The sequence below is a fragment of the Phoenix dactylifera genome, chromosome 2 (genome assembly GCF_009389715.1).
Source record: "Phoenix dactylifera cultivar Barhee BC4 chromosome 2, palm_55x_up_171113_PBpolish2nd_filt_p, whole genome shotgun sequence".
Classification (NCBI taxonomy): domain Eukaryota; kingdom Viridiplantae; phylum Streptophyta; class Magnoliopsida; order Arecales; family Arecaceae; genus Phoenix; species Phoenix dactylifera.
In genome coordinates, this window is record NC_052393.1 from 20,928,012 (window position 1) to 20,945,807 (window position 17,796).

Consider the following 17,796-nt stretch of genomic DNA (forward strand, 5'->3'; position numbering starts at 1 on the left):
AACCGAGCGGTTCGGCCCGATTCGGCAGTCTTTGGTGACGGTTCATATACAAGAAGCAACATTCTAAAAGTGCAAGTCCCTTAAATGCATTAGAGAAAATCAGTTCTGATGCTTATCATGGAGAGGACTTTCCAAAAACCTTAGGTGTTATTCCTATATTTAATGTAGAGGACCTTCCAGCTTATCATGGATCACATGATAGCTCAACAGTTCAACCAAGAGCTCCACATCTACCTTTGCCCCCCAAAGAAGTTGAAGTTATTGAGGATGTGTTGGACAGCCAGCATCTCTACTTGAAGTAGATGCTACCAAAACTTCCTTGTAAAGTGGAAAGATTGTCCAATCTCGGATTGTACTTGGATTACTGCAATGGAGTTCCAAAAGATCCATCCAAAAATGTAGGAGAGGTACATTGCCTTTCACAAGTGCTGTCAACTGGGGAGTGAATGATAGAGACGCTTCACAGCATATGTAATTTTATATTACGAAAAAATCTGCACTTATATGGCAAGAAACTAGAGCAAATCCAATTTGGGACCTTTACTAGCCCAAGACTTTGACACTAAAGCCCACCGGCCTAGCCAAGATCCAAGCCCATTAGCTAGAAGATTCTAGCATGTACTTTACAACTCATTGCCAACCCATGGACAACTACGCTTAGCTAATCGCCAACTAAGTGCTAGTTGGAACCTTCGTAATGACAACTCAATGCCAACCTATTCACAACCATTGCTCAGTTGCTTTTGTGATATTTTAATTATGAACCTCCTCTATAAGAGGAGGGCAGATATCCTTTGCAAAAGTATGTTAGGTTCTAAATAAAGTTTCTAGTTCCTAAATTTGGTGCAATGCCATGATTCTGAAGGAGTGATTCCTTTCTTTACTGGGTGTGATTCCTAGTAGTCCCAAGCCAATTGCTGCATCACTATTCCACAAAGACATGCAAGTAGACTCTCTCTACCCAGAGTGGGAGAAGATGATACAAATCCATTGGGGAATATCTCTGTCCATAAAGGTTAGTGAGGAAAGCCTCATTTTTCTCATGAACATTCTCATAAAGCCTCAACATCATAATTATTGCCATCACTTTTTCTCAATCACACCCTGAGAGATTCCTTATCCTGAAAACCTACCTTTCCAATTCTCAACTTTCCATCTTCCAATCGCATGTGCTTTAGGGATAGGTCAAACCTATTTATTTCTTTCCTTTTTTTTCAACACTAGGCAAGTGATAAAATTGGTCCATAGCAAGGTTCGCCGTCTCAGTACCGGACTCCGTATCGGTGCCACACTAGCACAGTATCGGTACAGAGTTTTTTTAGTGTACCGAGTGTCGGTACGCCACCCGTACCAGATACCGGGACCCCATCTGTACTGAGTACAGGTATCGAACTGGTATGGTACGGTACACCCCGTACTATCCGATTCGGGCCGATACGGCATACCATAGTCCATAGGCTTGCTTCTTCACACCATGCAACTTGGCAGAGCATAAGCGAGACCAAATTTGTTATATCTTCGGATAAGGTAGCCAAAACCTATGGAAGGGGTGAGTACTTTTAGAATAACATCAAAAACAAGCTCCAATACAATTTTTTACCCCTTCCTTGAATTTGTTTAGTTATTTAGATTTCTTTGATATTTGTTTCTAGTAGATCCTCAAAAATTTTGAGAAAAATTTAAACTGTTGCCTACCCAAATTCACTTAATATACCCATCATCACGCCTTTCTTCATGCACAGACATCCACTTCAATTGACATACCCTTCAAATGCATTTAAAAGTGAGTCTGGCAAAAAAACAAAATAAGCTCTCTAATGCATCAAACTGTTGAAAGTAGAAAATGAATGAGAAAGCTAGACCCTTCTATGATAAGTTGTCCAAACTGCCAAAAGATGCATGTTTACTGCTGAATAGCCCTAGTATCAACATCTTTGGGAAACTTGTTTTTCTTACATTTTCATAATCACTTGGGACACATTATTACCAAACCACTTGTAGCAGCATCTCCACAAGTTGAACATGATCTGCAATATCTGTATGCACAGATGCCAAAATGAAATTTGGGAACATATAGCTTTCTTATGTAGTTTATAAGCAACAGAGTCGGTTAAATTTGTTTTTTAAAGTTTTAAGATGTCGCAATAAATATTCTTTTACAAATTCACAATTTTCAATTTACTTTTCAAGTATATTAAATAGTGAAGGTCAAGAGCAATGGTTTGGGTACTTTGTTTTTTGTTCTTAGGTATTTTCATTAGTGTAACTAATGACCAACAATCATAAGATCCATCAATGGTCTTGCATTGATAGGATCCAGTCTTCAGTGCTTGCAGTGGATTTTAGCTCAGCCCTCCATATAAAGGCCCAGCAAGCCCTTCTAGAAATATTTATGTGCATGTGTAATACCTAAATATGAACCTTTCTCTTTAAGTGGTGTGTACAGATTAGCGCTATACTAGGTGAAAATGGTCCAGAAACCAAGTTATAAAGCTAATATAGTGTTACTAGGATGATACAACTACCAAAAGTGTTAATAGTGGTGGAGTGTCACGACTGACAACTTCAGGGTTTCACTTAGGAGACAAAAGTTTAACCACTGCATCTAGAACGCAAGAAATGAAGCTGGCAAATATTTTTCCTCCTCTAGTCGGGATGTTAGAGCAAGGAGGAGGGGAAGGAAGTTTGCTTACAAGAACTACCTAAGGCACTATAAGGGGCATGAAGGCTATCTCAGAGGGCCTAGAGATGATCTGAATGAGGATTAGATGCATAGATGCTAAGCAGCCAGCAGCCAACAAAAGTCCTTTCTTCCACATCTCCACCTTCATGTCTGCAAAGCTTTTGTCATTGCATATGTGGCATTTCCATGAAAATGGTTCATTTCTATTCCTCAAATGATCAAGCCAAATCTAAGCCACTGCATACACGACTTTCAGTGGGACTGTCAAATCCTCATGACTGACATATTGCCTATAAAATCATAGAAGCCTTCTCCCACCATGGCCAACCCTACTCATACCACCCTCACATAGTCAGTGTTGCATTTTCGATACCTATGCATGTTCAGATTCATATACATCAAGATCTCATAGTAATATATACAGTACATAAGAAGGCATCCTGAATGTTACTACTATTATACAAGCACCTCAGAATACCTATACAACTTCAATGTGAACCAGGTGAACAAGTCTCCTCCACATTCGATATGCAGTTTAGAGATATGAAATTTCGTATTGTTTGCTTAGCTGGTGCATTACCAGTTTTTTTGGTGGTATGCTTATTTCTAGCACCTGTCTTGGTGGTTATTACAAGTTTAAATATCTTAAACCAATTTTTATTGGCACAACATGGTTAGGTTATACATTATTACTTTAAAAAATGGAATGCACATGCAAGAGCGAAAGAGACTAATCAAACGACATACATGGGATGAATAATTCTAGGATCTTATAATTGCTTTTAACAACTTTTAACCCTGCAGAAAGAGATCAGAAACTAAGAATTAGTTAAACTTAGGAGTAAAGAGGAATCTAAGATGTCACAGCCATTTGTACCAAACAAATCCCACAGCACTGTATGTCAGTCCAATGTGAGCTTGATATCAAGAATAATTTGAAAAACTAAAAATGTAACAACTGGATAACTAGTTTTTCTATGAGCTTCTCATTCAATATAGAAATGTCTTTTAAATTTCCAATCTAAAAGAATGCACTTAATTTACATGCCGACAAAGCTTAGGCCATGATTTTCCATTAATAATTAAAGAAAAAGAAATAACTAGGTTCACCATTCAGTAAGCAAATCATAAACAAAAATGGAACGTTATAGAATTTAGAAGAGACATCCTTATCCAAGAGATGGAACTTCCTACAAATCAAGAAAGGGAAACTTTAAGAAAGACATTGTAGAATGGCAAATGAAAACCTGGCACCAGGTCGTTCTATAGGTTCAGATGAAGGATTTCGATCCATTTTTATGCGATGAAGCCAACCATTGAAGTTACCAGCAACTTCCACAATATCAGCATTTGCCCAATAGTCGATATGGACCTATATCAACCATACCAAATAACAATGCCATTTTTAGTGTATATCTGATAATGAAAAAAAATATGCTGAATATACATTTAAGGCTGCCAAAGAAAAACTAATACTCTTCACATATCCTGCATATTGCCGATCCAAGATGGAGTATAGATGGAAGTTGTGATCCCACCAATTGTTGAAATGTTGATTATTTTTTTCCACCATAAGGTCTTCTACTTATACCAAGGATTAAAGTCTCCATACCGTACCCAACCTAGTATGGTCCCAGATCCAGGCAGTACCGAGACAAGTCAGCATGAATAGGAACATGGCAATTAATAAAAATAATGAAGAGGGAAAAAATTTGAGTCCTGAGAGGCATTATTATCCTAAGTTTCATGACATAACCATCCTAGCTCATCTCGGTTGGTGCCAAGTTGAACAATTGGTACGTCCTGATACGTGAGCAAACTGGTGTCTCCAGAGCATCCTACAGATTGTTTTCTTGTCAGAACAATACTGTACTAGAGGGAGGTGCCGGGGTGCATCGGCATGTGAAACTTTGATTTGTACAAAAGGAATGACAAACACATTCCATTCTGGATGTACTTCTCTTGTTCTGAATATTTCAATAGTGTCATCTAGAGAGAGCCCATGGTAATGCATTTACCAAAGCAAAAAAACATATCTACATGGATGGCCTCTAGAACTCAACACAGATGTCTAGCCACAATGAAAATTGCATGATCTCTATTATTATAGTGCAAAGTCCCAGAGCCACCCATCCATGAGACAAATCATAAAATCCCCATTTCTTCAACAAATATATTCCTCTTGACACCGCTAGCTATCCACAGAGGTAGAAAGGAAAATATATTAATAAAAGGTAACAGTGGGATGTATCAATTCCTATTATAGCATGCAAGTCAGCCGCGTGCCTTGCATGTACTGCATACTACACTGTATATGCACAGAATTGGACATAGCTGGTGCACATGATATACCTAAACAAAGTGCAGAATAGTTACCTCTTGTAATCCATGAAGCTTTTCTTGAGTCAGATGAAGTTCCACATCTTTCTCTGCTATATTTCTCTGTACATCACCAATCTCAGAATTGGTCTTAGCTTGCAAATTGAATAACACAAGCTAAGACCAGAACAAAAGTTAGTTTCTTTTAAAACTCGACCAAATACAACAGCCATTCTACACTAAAATTAATCCATATAAATACAGTTTGGTTGAATTTTCAATACAATAAAAAATATGTACTTGATGAACCATTTATATAATTAGGAAACACTGTCCATATTGCTCTCTTCTCCTGTTCCTTCACAGACCAATACATTGGCATCAGGAAGACATTTTCTCAGTCTGCAATGCCACAGGTTTTAATCTGATGTGATGCAAAGCACTATGTAAGAAGGTTTGCATTAGTTGACTTATCTCCATTGTTCAAGGAAAAGTAGAGCCTGTTAACACTGTTGCAGTACTTATACTCGTGAACCATATTATTACATTATAATGCACACAAGCTTAACATAATTATTATGGTATTAATTTACTCTGCTATAAGGTTTTACTAAATTTATGAAGTATAAATCGCTCATAAATTTATAATATAGATTATACAAATATTATTAGTTAGTGTTGCTAGTATTTGGCTTTGTGACACAAATGTGCTTATGACAATAAATATAATCGCCAAATAAGTATTCTGTTAAATAAGTAACCTCCAAAGATAATGTCAATTTCAACAATCAGGGGAGTGGAGAAGATGTGCAAGGCAAAATCATAAGGACATTAATCATCAGCAATGTTAATTATCATAAGATATTTAGATTTTGGCATATAGCACTCATTTATTTGTGACCAGGGCTTGGAACTACCAAGTAATGAAAATGATATAGTAGCTAAGTATTAACTCTATTATGAAATATAATGAGAAAATCATCCAGCAACTAATGGCATATTGGTAATTAAAAAACTAAAGAATTCCTTTTCCATATTTTTCCCCTTTAATTCCCGCCAGGAGTTTCTCATTTGTGAATGCCTGAGGCAGAGGATGTAGGTCCTATTACTTGGAATAAATTTTAACATAACCAAAATCCTCACAACTGTATTTTATCTGAATATAACATTTTTTCACTAACTGCAGTCTGCACATAATAAGAGAATGTACTGTCTAGTCTTACTCTAGAACAGGCTTAAATTGAAAGATGGATGATGCCAAAACATGAAGGATTCAGTACCTTTTCTTCTTCAATCTGGATGATGCCAAAGCATGAAAGATTCAGTACCTTTTCTTCTTCAATCTGAAGCCTTAATTGGAAAAGTTCCATCTCCTTTTGATGCTAAACACATTCAGAGCACCTTTTGTTAACATTTTATTTAGCACCAACACAACAGGAAATAGGAGTAAATAATCATACCAGCAAGGCTTTTAGATGATTGATCTCAGTCTGGTCATCACTTTCATTAGCCTATAGGATGAAACAGCCAAAAAGGATATTAATATTTAGAACAAAGAGCAGTCATATACAAGTAAAGAAAAGCTAAATTTTCATTGTATGAAGCAACCTCAGAAGAAAAATCCTCATCAAGATTGGTCCATTCACCTGATGAATGATCGTCCCTATATATCAAATCCAAAAACCATGGATGTGACAGTTAGTCTAACCTTAACATCATAAAAAGTAGAAACAGTGTTAGTTATGGGGTTTCATATCCAATAGGAGAAACATGAATTGAGAATTTATACAAAAAAAAGGTCAGCCATGGACTTTGAATTAGAAAATATCTTAGAACAACACAAAAAAAGAGTTTTGAAGGACATTATTCAGTCATCAAAGACCCCACATCCTACCAATTTTTTTGTCAGAGGTTGTCATTCATATCCTGTTGCCATTGTAAGTTTTGCCTCATAAATAGCTATAATGATCATTTGTGTATGTATCTTCCTCAAAGAGAAGAGCACCAGTATTTGTGCATTTGCATTTCCTACTCAATATACCACTTCCAGCCAAAGCTTTGAATTTTGGACAGATTATAGCAATATTAGTTTTGGAACTGAATTAACTAGCGTAAAAGTTCAAAGTTTTAAGTCAAGATTCATATCTTCATGCTTTTGTAGCTAATAATTATTCTCAGCTTGATGGAAGACACATACAGAGTACTGCAAGATAAACAAGATGAAATTAGAACTAAAACAGGCAAGAAAAGAAACAAGTGAAGAACTTAGAATGGTATTAGATTCAGGGGCATGATAAGGGTCTGTAATATATAGTGAAAAACTCAAGAATAAATTCCTAAACGACACTCATAGTGATAGCTACCCAGTGATGATAGATAGTCCAGAGTTGGAAATTTCTGAATGAAAACCATCAGTAAGGATGCACCTAATGTACAGTTATCTAAGTTGCCACCAGACCTGAAAAAAGTTAAAATAGAAGGTGAGGGGGAAAAAAGGAAAGAAAATATAATTTAGTACAGCAGGTGGTGGCCTTTCATGGGAAGCAATGGTTTGTTCATTCACCAGATTAAATCCCATGGTGATCGTTATGGGGGACTTCATAGTTCTCTACTTGAGGTAAATGCTCAGTAAGATAGAGGAATCAGGTTGCCTAAAACATATAAGGATATGCCTACTGCAATAGAATGTTCAAAAAAAAATAGAAAGAAATTCATTTTCCAGCAACAGGTCAAGGGCTTTCCTTATGATCAAATACACAGGTGGCTATTATCAGAAATGTCTAAAGGGCATGTTTGGTTGCAAGGAAATCCATGAAAAAGGAAAAGGAAAAGTAGGACTTTTCCACAGTAAAGGAAAAGTTTTGTGGAAAATAGTTATAAACCTTCCAAATTTATTTTTCTAATGAAACAAGCAAACAGAAAACTAGATTTTCCAAGGAAAATAAATTTTCCAAGGAAAATAAATCTTCCAGGCAATTTCAGACATTATTGTACCCAATTACCCATTAGGCCTGAATATCCCGAAGGCATACCCGACATCCAGATGCTAAAACATGATACTGCACATACAATTTGTGGATACTACTCAGCCACATGCTTGATGAAATGTACAACCAAATATTCTGAGCAACTTTTGTATATATGACCATTATTGTCATTAGGATAATCTGTCTGTATATGAACTCAATATGATCTACATTTGCAAATCAAGCTAAATGCATGAAAACCTTCTATATTTCAGTATGTTATATGTAGCACACCAATGTGTTTCTATAGGACAACAAATTATTATCCATGTAACAGACTTGAAGAAGGTGGAGTTGAATCTTTGAAGCCAGTGTCAAACTCCATATCAATGTTGCTACATGGGTATGATATAATATAAACTATCACATTATTCAGAACTACCAACTACCAATGGCTTATACTTCAGTATTAAGTTTCAAATCCTTTTGTGCCTATAAAATAAGTAAGAAATTTATGGTTCATGCATCAAGAAAATTATGATTTTAAGGATGAATTCCTCAAGAATTTGTTTGTGTGACCAAGTTAGAATGTTAGTTAGAGTCAAAAAAAAATTCTCATTAATTGTTAAATAAGAATTTAACATCACATTTTACTAAACTAAGGCCATAGTCTGTTCAATGAAGGTTCCAACTCTACTTTAAGCTGGGATTCATTAGGACAGTTAAAATCAAGGTCCGCCGAATCAGTACCGAAACCCGTACCGGTCGGCGCCCGGTACGATTCGGTACCGTATCAAACCAGTACGAGTAAGGCATGCCGGTTCATGGACCGGCACGCCCATTTTTTTTAGAGTTTTCAAAAAAAGTTAATTAGTAATCTGAAATTTTTCAATGAATTTAAGTCTAATTTGATGCTTTTTTGATATTTTCTTGATGTTTTTTTAATAGAGCGGCAGGGCCATATATTTTCTGGCCCCCATATGCTGCACATTGTATCAACCTCATATTGATGGACATTGCGAAGATTCGTATGGTGCAACAGACAGTGGAAACAACCCAAACCATCACCAGGTATATTTATAATTATACGTGGGTCCTTTCATTGATGAGGAGGTATGCAGATAGAAAAATCTTGAGACCAGGAGTCACACAGTTTACTACCAATTACGTTGCACTTGATGGCCTTTGGATCGTAGACAACGAGAGGTATCCAGATGGGCTTCATGTATCATATGATAGAGAGGACAAATCCTCAGATCATCGAAGTAGATCCGACGCATATCTAGTAGTACATCGACATCATTGAGTGGCGGTAGGACTACTAGATGGGTAGAAACTTGCATCTAGCAGATAAGCAAGAACATTGAAAATTAGACTACTCTTGTACTTATAAAATTTTACTAAGGCAGGAGCTGGAGCTTGAGGAGCAAGGGTTGCCTCCACGATTGGCCAATTTTGTAACCAGCGAGGCTAGGGTCGATGCAGGGCAATAGATTGAGTGCAATAATTCATGCATTCTTTCAGTTGATCAGCCACAACCATAGAAGAATCGATCACCACATGACTTCTTGTCCGAGATATCCTCTCAGAGATATGATTGAAAGATGCTTAGATGAGGCCACTACACTACCAAGTCGACTCGGTCAGGAGGACGATATATATTCCAGCAAGCTAGGCAGAAAGGGGCAGGAAGAGTAAGAAGACAGTTGCCTAGCACACTAAAAGAAATAAAAGGCACCTGCAACCTCAATGAAGAGTGTCGAGGAGAAGTCAGTGCACTCAAATTCAGAAATCAGGAGCAGCAGTTCTGATGGTCATGGATCTACTGGCCAGAGAAGGAGCGGAGGACAGAAGACCACCGTTTATGAGACAACCACCGAATGATCTTCTATTCATCGATGAGTCTCAGTTTACGCATGATACATAGGATAGAGACCATGGAGCACGATCTGGTAGAGCCCACGAGGATATGATGGCATATAGAGAATGGGCTCCTTGAGGTCATTCAAGAGGACACGATGCACCTGCAGATGGTCTCGCACATGGAGTAAGATCCATAGGCGTATCAGATTCTAAGTCATACTGAATCCTATTACCCGCAGCCACGGATAGCCTATGACTCATACGTTTATGGATACGGATATGATGCGTTTGAGGCATCTTCCGGTGGCTACTACCCTACATAGCCCGGCGCATTTCACAGGTCGGATTTTGCTGCTAGCATATTCGGATAGACCTCTCCAAAATCATATTATTAACTAGAGGATACCTCTTAGAGCCAGAACTTCAGCGAAAGATCCAAGAGTGCTATAACCCGACGCGCGTTTCTTATAGGATGAATGTACAAGACTACAACGTCGTTTGTAGAGGGATGGGCTGATGTATCTCCTAACTATACTGATGATCCGGATATCTACGAGAAGCATTGTCACTCGATCCGATTTTAAATATTAGCATGTATATTGCACTTTAAATATATTTAATTGATTGTATTATTTTAATATTTTTACGTCATTACTTGATTTGAGGATATTTTATGTTGTTCCTTGTAGCATGCAACATCTCACTAATCATTTTATCATTTATATCATTTTAAAATAACAAGATACATCATTTAGGTTAAACCAAGATTATAAGAACATCAAAAAATATCAAAAAAAATCAAATTAGACTTAAAATCATTGAAAAAGTTCAAAAGGAGTGATTACCAATTATATATTCTTGAAAACTCCAAAAAAAATTGGATGTGCCGGTACGGAAGGCATGCCCTACCCGTACCGGCCACGGTACGGTACCAAACCATACCACCGCTAACCGGTATGGGTTCTGTGAACGGTTTGGCGGACCTTGGTTCCACCCTCATCTTCATACAGTCATTCCTCAATATGCACCAAATATGCTCACTATTTCTCAAATTGGCATCTAATAAACCTATATTTAAATATATCTGCACATCAATGACCTGAAAGATCTTTAGATGACAAAGTTTCCTCAATACAGTCAATTTAATTGATAGAAATAACAACTCTTGAAGCACATCTACATACAAAATTCTAAAAGTGACCCTTAATTAATACTAAGGAGATCTTGCTAATTTTAGGGACAAAAAAATATAATGCTTAACCAAAGAAAAACTAAAATGATCCACAAGACCAATTGATTGTTCTCCTGAAAAATTACCTTTTTAGGGGTTGTTCTTTATATGGAGCTTCTTGTTGAGAGGCCAAAGAATCTGGAAGAAAATTAAACTTGCATCACATTTAATATTGTTATATATCAAAAATATATATTTGTTTTACAGCTAATATCAACTATCATACTAATCAACCATTTACCTGTGTCAGGACCACTGGAATTCAGAATGCAAGAACCAAACTCCGGGCTATATTGTGTATCGGAATTTTCTGCTTCAAGATAATCTAGTGAATAAACATTGAAATTCTTAATTCAAAATAATCATACAGGAGATGGTATACTATACTCAGGATAAATTAACTTTACTAAAGGAAAATGCAAACAATGCACTTTAGCACATTTTTAAAATATGACATCATTAGACACCTTTCATCAACATACATTCAAACAAAATGGTGTTTTTAAAAAGAAATGCCATGATGTAACCAAGATGGACCTAACTCTTTTGATTCATTGTAAAGCACCATCCAATTTATGAACCAACATGATCCATACCAGTTTATCTAATGAATCATCCAACTACTCTTGCATGTAGTATCTATTTTTGAAGTTCTACAAGATCATGTCAATTGTCATCTGTGTGCCTTTTGTCCATTTCATATCTGACTATGGCCACCAATAAATTCTTTTGCAAAAGTTATCAGTGCTGGAGACCACTAGAGAGTTGCATACTCATCTCCCAACATGTATTCTTTGTGTAAAAGTTTCCCCTGGTAGAATTGAATCAACTTCGACTAATCAGACTTTAAACCTTCAATACATTCATTTCTTACCAACCCACCACCTCTTCTGACACCTTGTTCACTAAATATACTAATACCACTGTCAACATTGGATAATGTATCAAGATTTCCAATTCTGTATCCACCATAGCTCCTAGAACCAATTCTATCAATCCCTTAAAAGCATATCATCACATGGTAATACAAATTTCAGTAGTGCACTTAACCTTAAATTTCTCCCTTCACAATATCTAATATCAAGACATTGCTCTTCCATCAGTCAATTAATGCTACCTTCATGAATTCATTGTTAGTTTCTCTGTAGATCCCACATGGCATTTATCTATGGTCAAAAATTCAATAAACTTTGTAAGAATCATCTATAGCCATTAATTTCACCAATTTCACATGATAAAATTACTAGATGCAAATGTCTCTACAAGGTCAACAGAAATATAATGGAACAGTTGAACGCTCCAACAGTTACACAATATCCAAAAGTTACCATCAAACAAGCAGATAATGATTTTAATGAGATACATTCAACCCATTAATTGAGTCCAAACCATGTACAGTGCCATGCTGTGTCAGTGTCATACATGTGTTGTGCTAGCTAGGAATAAGTACGGCATAGGGGGGATAATAAGCATTGTGTGCATCCATCTTCATCCCCGTCTTGGTCCATGCTCATGTGTGTTAGTTAGCATAGACTAGGACTTAGAAGCAATTACAAGTGAAAATGGGTGAAAAGAGAAGGAAATGAATATGGAAGTTTTCTGAAGTTACCTTCCAGTGTATCCAACTCCCCAGTTTTAATAAAATTTGCTGCCTTGAGATGAAAAGACTCCACTGAAGATTCTGAAGGTCCGTAAATTTCGGAATCGACGGGGGTCAACCTTGCACCATTTGAGTTAACAATGTACTCATCCTTTAGACTAGAGTCACTTGATGAGGAGATGCATTCAAGAGACACATATATCTTCCTCTCTTGGCCTTCTAGAAAAGTTGAAAGCTATCATATATAGCATCAGTCTCCTTGAAGAAAGAGAGAAAATAAATACAATAACAAGAAAATTTTAGACCTTCGGTTTCATCTTTGGAAGCATTAGTATGATGTTGATTTCCATCAGGAATTTCCTCCAAAGGGCTATTGCTTTTACTGGAATTTATCAGAAGCTCTTTAATTGCCTTGTATCCTCTCCGCCGAACAATATTTGCAAGGTCTTTCCTATTAGAATTGCAAGAAAAACATTTATTTGGACTGAGAAGATTTAAGCAATATTCATGCTCTAGAAACTTCTATATAATAGGAAATGAGAAGAAGCTACAATATAGGTACACGATGCACCAGCCACAGCCATTGCTATGAATTGGCGGAAAAAATGCATTAGTTTGTTTCAAGATCATAAGCCTTTTTACTGGACCAATATGGTTTTGCAACAAATTTTTCAGAAAAATATTGCTGATGCCTACAGAAGATTGGAAGTTTTTTTTTTCTCAATATAATAAGTTTCTAGTAGAGACAGTTGTGTGGAAATGTTGGAATTGTTTCACCAGGTAAAAAATATGGTTACTAACCATATGCTTCTGCTGAATCTTTAATAATCAGAGGCAGTGAAAAGTTTAATGAACTGGCAAGCACTAAGCCCTGATTGGGGAAAGCTTACAAGTTGTGGGAATTAACAGAATAGTAAGTTATTCTATCAAGATGAAGGTGCCTAGTGGCCAACAAAGGGCTTTGTTAGAAAGAAGACCATACCTGCCTAGTATGACTTGCACTTTTTCAATTAAATTTGGAAGTGTTTGGCTTTATTACAAAATAATACAATCAGGATACATTCAATGTTACCCTTTTAAAAGTAGTCTCATCATAACAGCACTCATTTGACCAATTACAACAATATAGTGTTGTTACTAAAAGAAAAGATAGTGTTAACACTGCATTTATTGTTTGGTCTTGCACAAGACAAAACCATGTCGCTACTTGTGTCGTACTGGCCCCAATACAGTTGTGAGTAATCACATTGTATAAGGTCCTGCATGGCCCAGAACTAAACATAAAAATAATTTCTAACCAAAGTCTGGACCCATCCTAAACCATCTACTGGATAAAGTCTCGGTCAAGTTGGCAGCACTATTTGGAAGTTGCAGTTGCATTTGAAGTTTATAGGCTAGACCCAGCATTAGAATAAGTCAGTCTGGTCAGATCGAATTTTACGACAGCCATAACCAAGTCTGTAGGAGAAAGCAATGTATATTTGGACACAATGAACTCAAAATACAGACTATGGGTTGCCACTTGGAACCCTAGCACCAAACCAAACACATTGGACAATGGTAATACCATCAAGCATTACTATATCCTCTAGTAGTAACTCGGGGAGTGTTTTCTTTAAAACATGAAGCAAATATATTTAAGCAACTCACAAATATCAGAATTCTTGGATAACAATAAGAGAGTTACCAACCTTGTTCTAGAATGCATAAAAGAAAAGAGCACAATCCACATTTCTCCAGTCACATAAGTTCCTACTTCCTTATAGTAATCAAAGGCAGGCATTGACTTAGAATCTACTATAAGTGAGTTTGTCTTGTTGGCATATTTTAATAACTATATACTAATAGTAGTTTCAACTTAACTACCCATGCAACCCATATCTAGCACAATGATTCGATATGTTATCCTGTAGTTTTGGCTAATAAAATCCAATATGTTTCATACACAACACTAGGACTCTAAACTTATCAGCATACATGCTGTAATATTCATTATGTATCTTTGCTTGGGGTTAGGAGATGGAGGAAAAAAAATATAACATTTCACATAAAAAAAAGGTTACTGAGATTAGGAAACTCAACGATGGAGGAAAACAATCTCTAAAATAACCCTACAGTTGAGTCTACAAATGGAAAGTAAATATAAAATAGAGAGTTTTTGGTGTCCCTTTGATGTGACCAAGATATCTTCTTGCTCTAGCTCTAGAATTATAAATGGTCGAGTTGTGCGAAGTTAAGCAAGAAAATGTGGAGATTGGTTCCTTTTGACTAAATCTGGTTAGTCTGAATAGAGAAAATGGCTGATTCTTCTATAATTGGAGCACTTTAGATAACATTCGAAGGAATTTTTAGTTCTAGGATAGCAACACTTGTTTTCTTGCTTATGTCAAGATTACTCAAAACATTTTTAAGTGCAGGTAACCTATAGCTACACCATATTATTTGACTTGACTTTTGCTGATAGCTTTGCAACCAAGCCGTGACTTGAGCCCGCAAGAACATAATCATTCTTACACTATATCACTCTTTAGCCAACATACATTCCACATAAGAGAAAAAACAGCATGTCAATCTCCTGAGCATCATTAGCAATTTCCACAACGTCCTGATCGCAAGATTACAGACATCTACCGCAAGAAAATATTGCCTTCTCAATGAAATTAAACGTGTTACAAGTATTCATTTTTACAGTTTCAGTCGGTATCCGAACAAGATTCAAGAAACGAAACTCGAATTCAATGCGGTAGTAGAACATACAGTTTCAGTCGGCACTTAAAAAGACACAGAGATTCAACAGAGAATTCTAAAATCAACCCACAATGGATTCAAGAAAAAAAACACACGCCAAATCAAATAACAAGAATGACAAGACAAACCTCCCGTGCTTGGAAAGCTCCTTCGTCGAAGGCACGCAATCCTCTGGAAGCCCCATCGTCGACATAAACTCGCGAAGCTCACCGCAGATCTCCTCATTGCTCTTCAAAGCCCTCGACGCCCTTGCCTTCTTGCTGCAACCCGTGAATAACAAATAAAAAACAACCAAGTCGAAAGGAGGCTGCAAGATTAGGCACTCTCCCATCCAATGATCAAATCTTGCGAATTGGAGAATGGAGAATACCTGGATTTCTCTCCGGAGCAAGCTAGCGTGAGATCTCTTGGAGCTGGAATCGGGCGTGATCTCCATTGGAGATGGAATCCTTCTAATTTGGGGGAGGAAGAGAAGGGGAGGAGGTGACGCGAAGCCCAGGAGAGAGAAGAGAAAGGGCAGAGGGTAGCCATGGGATTTGCAGCGATGGCAGCATTGACAGAGAGAGTGAGAGAAACGGAAGGGGGGGGGGGTGGAACAGTGGAAGAAGAGGGGGGAATCTTGGGGTCTTGGGGGTAGTGGAAAGGCTGGGACCTGCGATCGGGTACGAATGGATCATGTCGGTTTTTAGCAGAAAGAATTTTGTCTTTTAAACTTTTTGTCGTCTTTCGACCTTTTCGCTCCTGCGAGGGCCGGGAACCGAGGCTGTGGATATGGCAATTGGAGCCCCTTGCCCTGGGCCTGAAGCCAGGTGTGTCACGCCATCAGGTCTAAATGCGGGGGCACGCACGCATAGACGCTCGGCCCAAGCTTCGGCCGGGCGTAGGTGGCACGGCAGGGCCGAGCGCGACGGAAGCTGTGCGCAGATAGCACAGCGGGCATAGATGTTCGGCTCATATTTTGGCCGCACGCAGGAGGGCGCGGCTGGGCCGGGCAAAAGCTGTGCGGAGGGCGCGCACAGCAGGCATGGGTGTTGCCATGTGCGCAGGACAGACGCCCGCCAAGGGCTGACCATGAGGAGACCAAATCGGACTTGGGAGCATCGGCGCGCGGGCTGGCGCGTCGAAGTCTGGCCGTGCCAAGGCTAGGCGCGCGCAGGGCGCGCACACAGAGTTGGCATGGGGCTGGCCTGGCGCGCAAGACGCGCGCACACAGGCCAGGCTGTGCACCCGCACGCGCACGGTTGGACGGCTTGGCCGGATGGCGCGCACGGGCCGGATGGCGCGCACGGGCCAGATGGCGCGCGCGGGCGACGCGCGCCGACGGGCCGAATGCGGCAAACCTCGCCGAGACCAAATGGGGCTGCGCGCGCGCCTGCGCGCAGCCGACCGCCGTGGCAATGATAAGCGCGCGCAGGCCAAATGTCGTGCGGTGCCTTGGTACGACAGCCGACTTGGCTAGGCGACAGCGGCCTGGACTGCAGCCAGACCGCAAGACACCCAGTCAGACTAAGCGACATGGGGCTGCCGGCTGGTCTGGACACGTGGGCGGACAAGGAACCAAGGTGCTGGGTGACTGGGCGGACAAGGCTATGGCTGGTTGGCTGACTTGGCTGATGACACATGGGCTGAGCTAAGAATCAAGAAATGGTTGCAACAGCTAACCGAAGTCAGTTGGGGGAGTTGCAACCGACTCAACTGAAACAGTTAGGTGGTTAATTGGTTAGGCGGTTGGATGGGCTCAACTACCTCGTAACTGCCTTTGTAATCGACCCAAGGGATGCCTACAAAAGGGCTTGGGTTCTGGCCGGTTGAAGGAAGGAAGGAAGGCTCTTAGGCTAGCTTGTGAAGGGCTTGGTTGAGAGCTGAAGTTGGAATTCCTATGGAGTCCGAGAGAGCTTAGGCTAAGGTGAGCTTGGGCACTTGGAGGATTTCTGGGTGCAGGCCGAGTGTGAGACTCCAAGAAAATGGGTTTGCCTTGAGGGATTCCATCGGCCAACACTTAGGCCGAGTGTGGCTAAGTGCAGGCCACGGCCAAGGGGTGTTTGGCCGAGCCAATTGTGTGGGCTGGAAGGGTTTTTCGGAGCGTCGGAAGCTAAGCTATTCCCTCGGCTTGTGAGGGAGGATTTTGCAATGATAAGTGGAAATGAAAGGCTCCTTTCCCTTCATCCTTGTGCATCTCTAAGATAGGGTGTGTGAGTGATTGGCTAAGTGTCCAAGGGTTGGGCCGAAGGCGTGCGGGGCTGATCCTAAGCTGTGAGCAAGTGTGGAAGGCTGACTGAGGCTTTGGCAGGGGCATTGCCTTAGTGCCGCACACCGAAAAGAGGGAGAACTCAAGAAAAATTTGGTTACTCCATTCCGACCTTTTTAAGGGTGTGATAGGTGGTAT

General features: G+C 39.2%; 1 protein-coding gene across 12 annotated transcripts in view; it reads right to left on the reverse strand.

The window, feature by feature from the left end:
- Positions 1 to 16,021, reverse strand: part of LOC103718558 (protein PTST homolog 3, chloroplastic) — a 38,215-nt gene extending 22,194 nt beyond the window's left edge. For 3 of the 12 annotated variants that reach the window (XR_005510714.1, XR_003387803.2, XM_026809064.2), the window contains exons 1-11: positions 15,781 to 16,021; positions 15,539 to 15,670; positions 12,968 to 13,113; positions 12,672 to 12,881; positions 11,304 to 11,387; positions 11,149 to 11,200; positions 6,611 to 6,665; positions 6,463 to 6,513; positions 6,283 to 6,384; positions 5,060 to 5,179; positions 3,931 to 4,055 (exon numbers count right to left, since the gene is read on the reverse strand). Coding sequence is in view for 10 of the 12 variants with exons in the window: in XM_026809064.2 (XP_026664865.2) it covers positions 3,931 to 4,055; positions 5,060 to 5,179; positions 6,283 to 6,384; positions 6,463 to 6,513; positions 6,611 to 6,665; positions 11,149 to 11,200; positions 11,304 to 11,387; positions 12,672 to 12,881; positions 12,968 to 13,113; positions 15,539 to 15,670; positions 15,781 to 15,941 (1,238 nt within the window). In the remaining 2 variants the exon portion in view is untranslated. Of the gene's footprint in view, positions 1 to 3,930; positions 4,056 to 5,059; positions 5,180 to 6,282; positions 6,385 to 6,462; positions 6,514 to 6,610; positions 6,666 to 11,148; positions 11,201 to 11,303; positions 11,388 to 12,671; positions 12,898 to 12,967; positions 13,114 to 15,538; positions 15,671 to 15,780 lie in introns of all 12 variants that reach the window. The other 9 variants (XM_008807434.4, XM_026809069.2, XM_026809066.2 and 6 more) reach the window with 9 other exon arrangements.
- Positions 16,022 to 17,796: the final 1,775 nt, after the last annotated feature.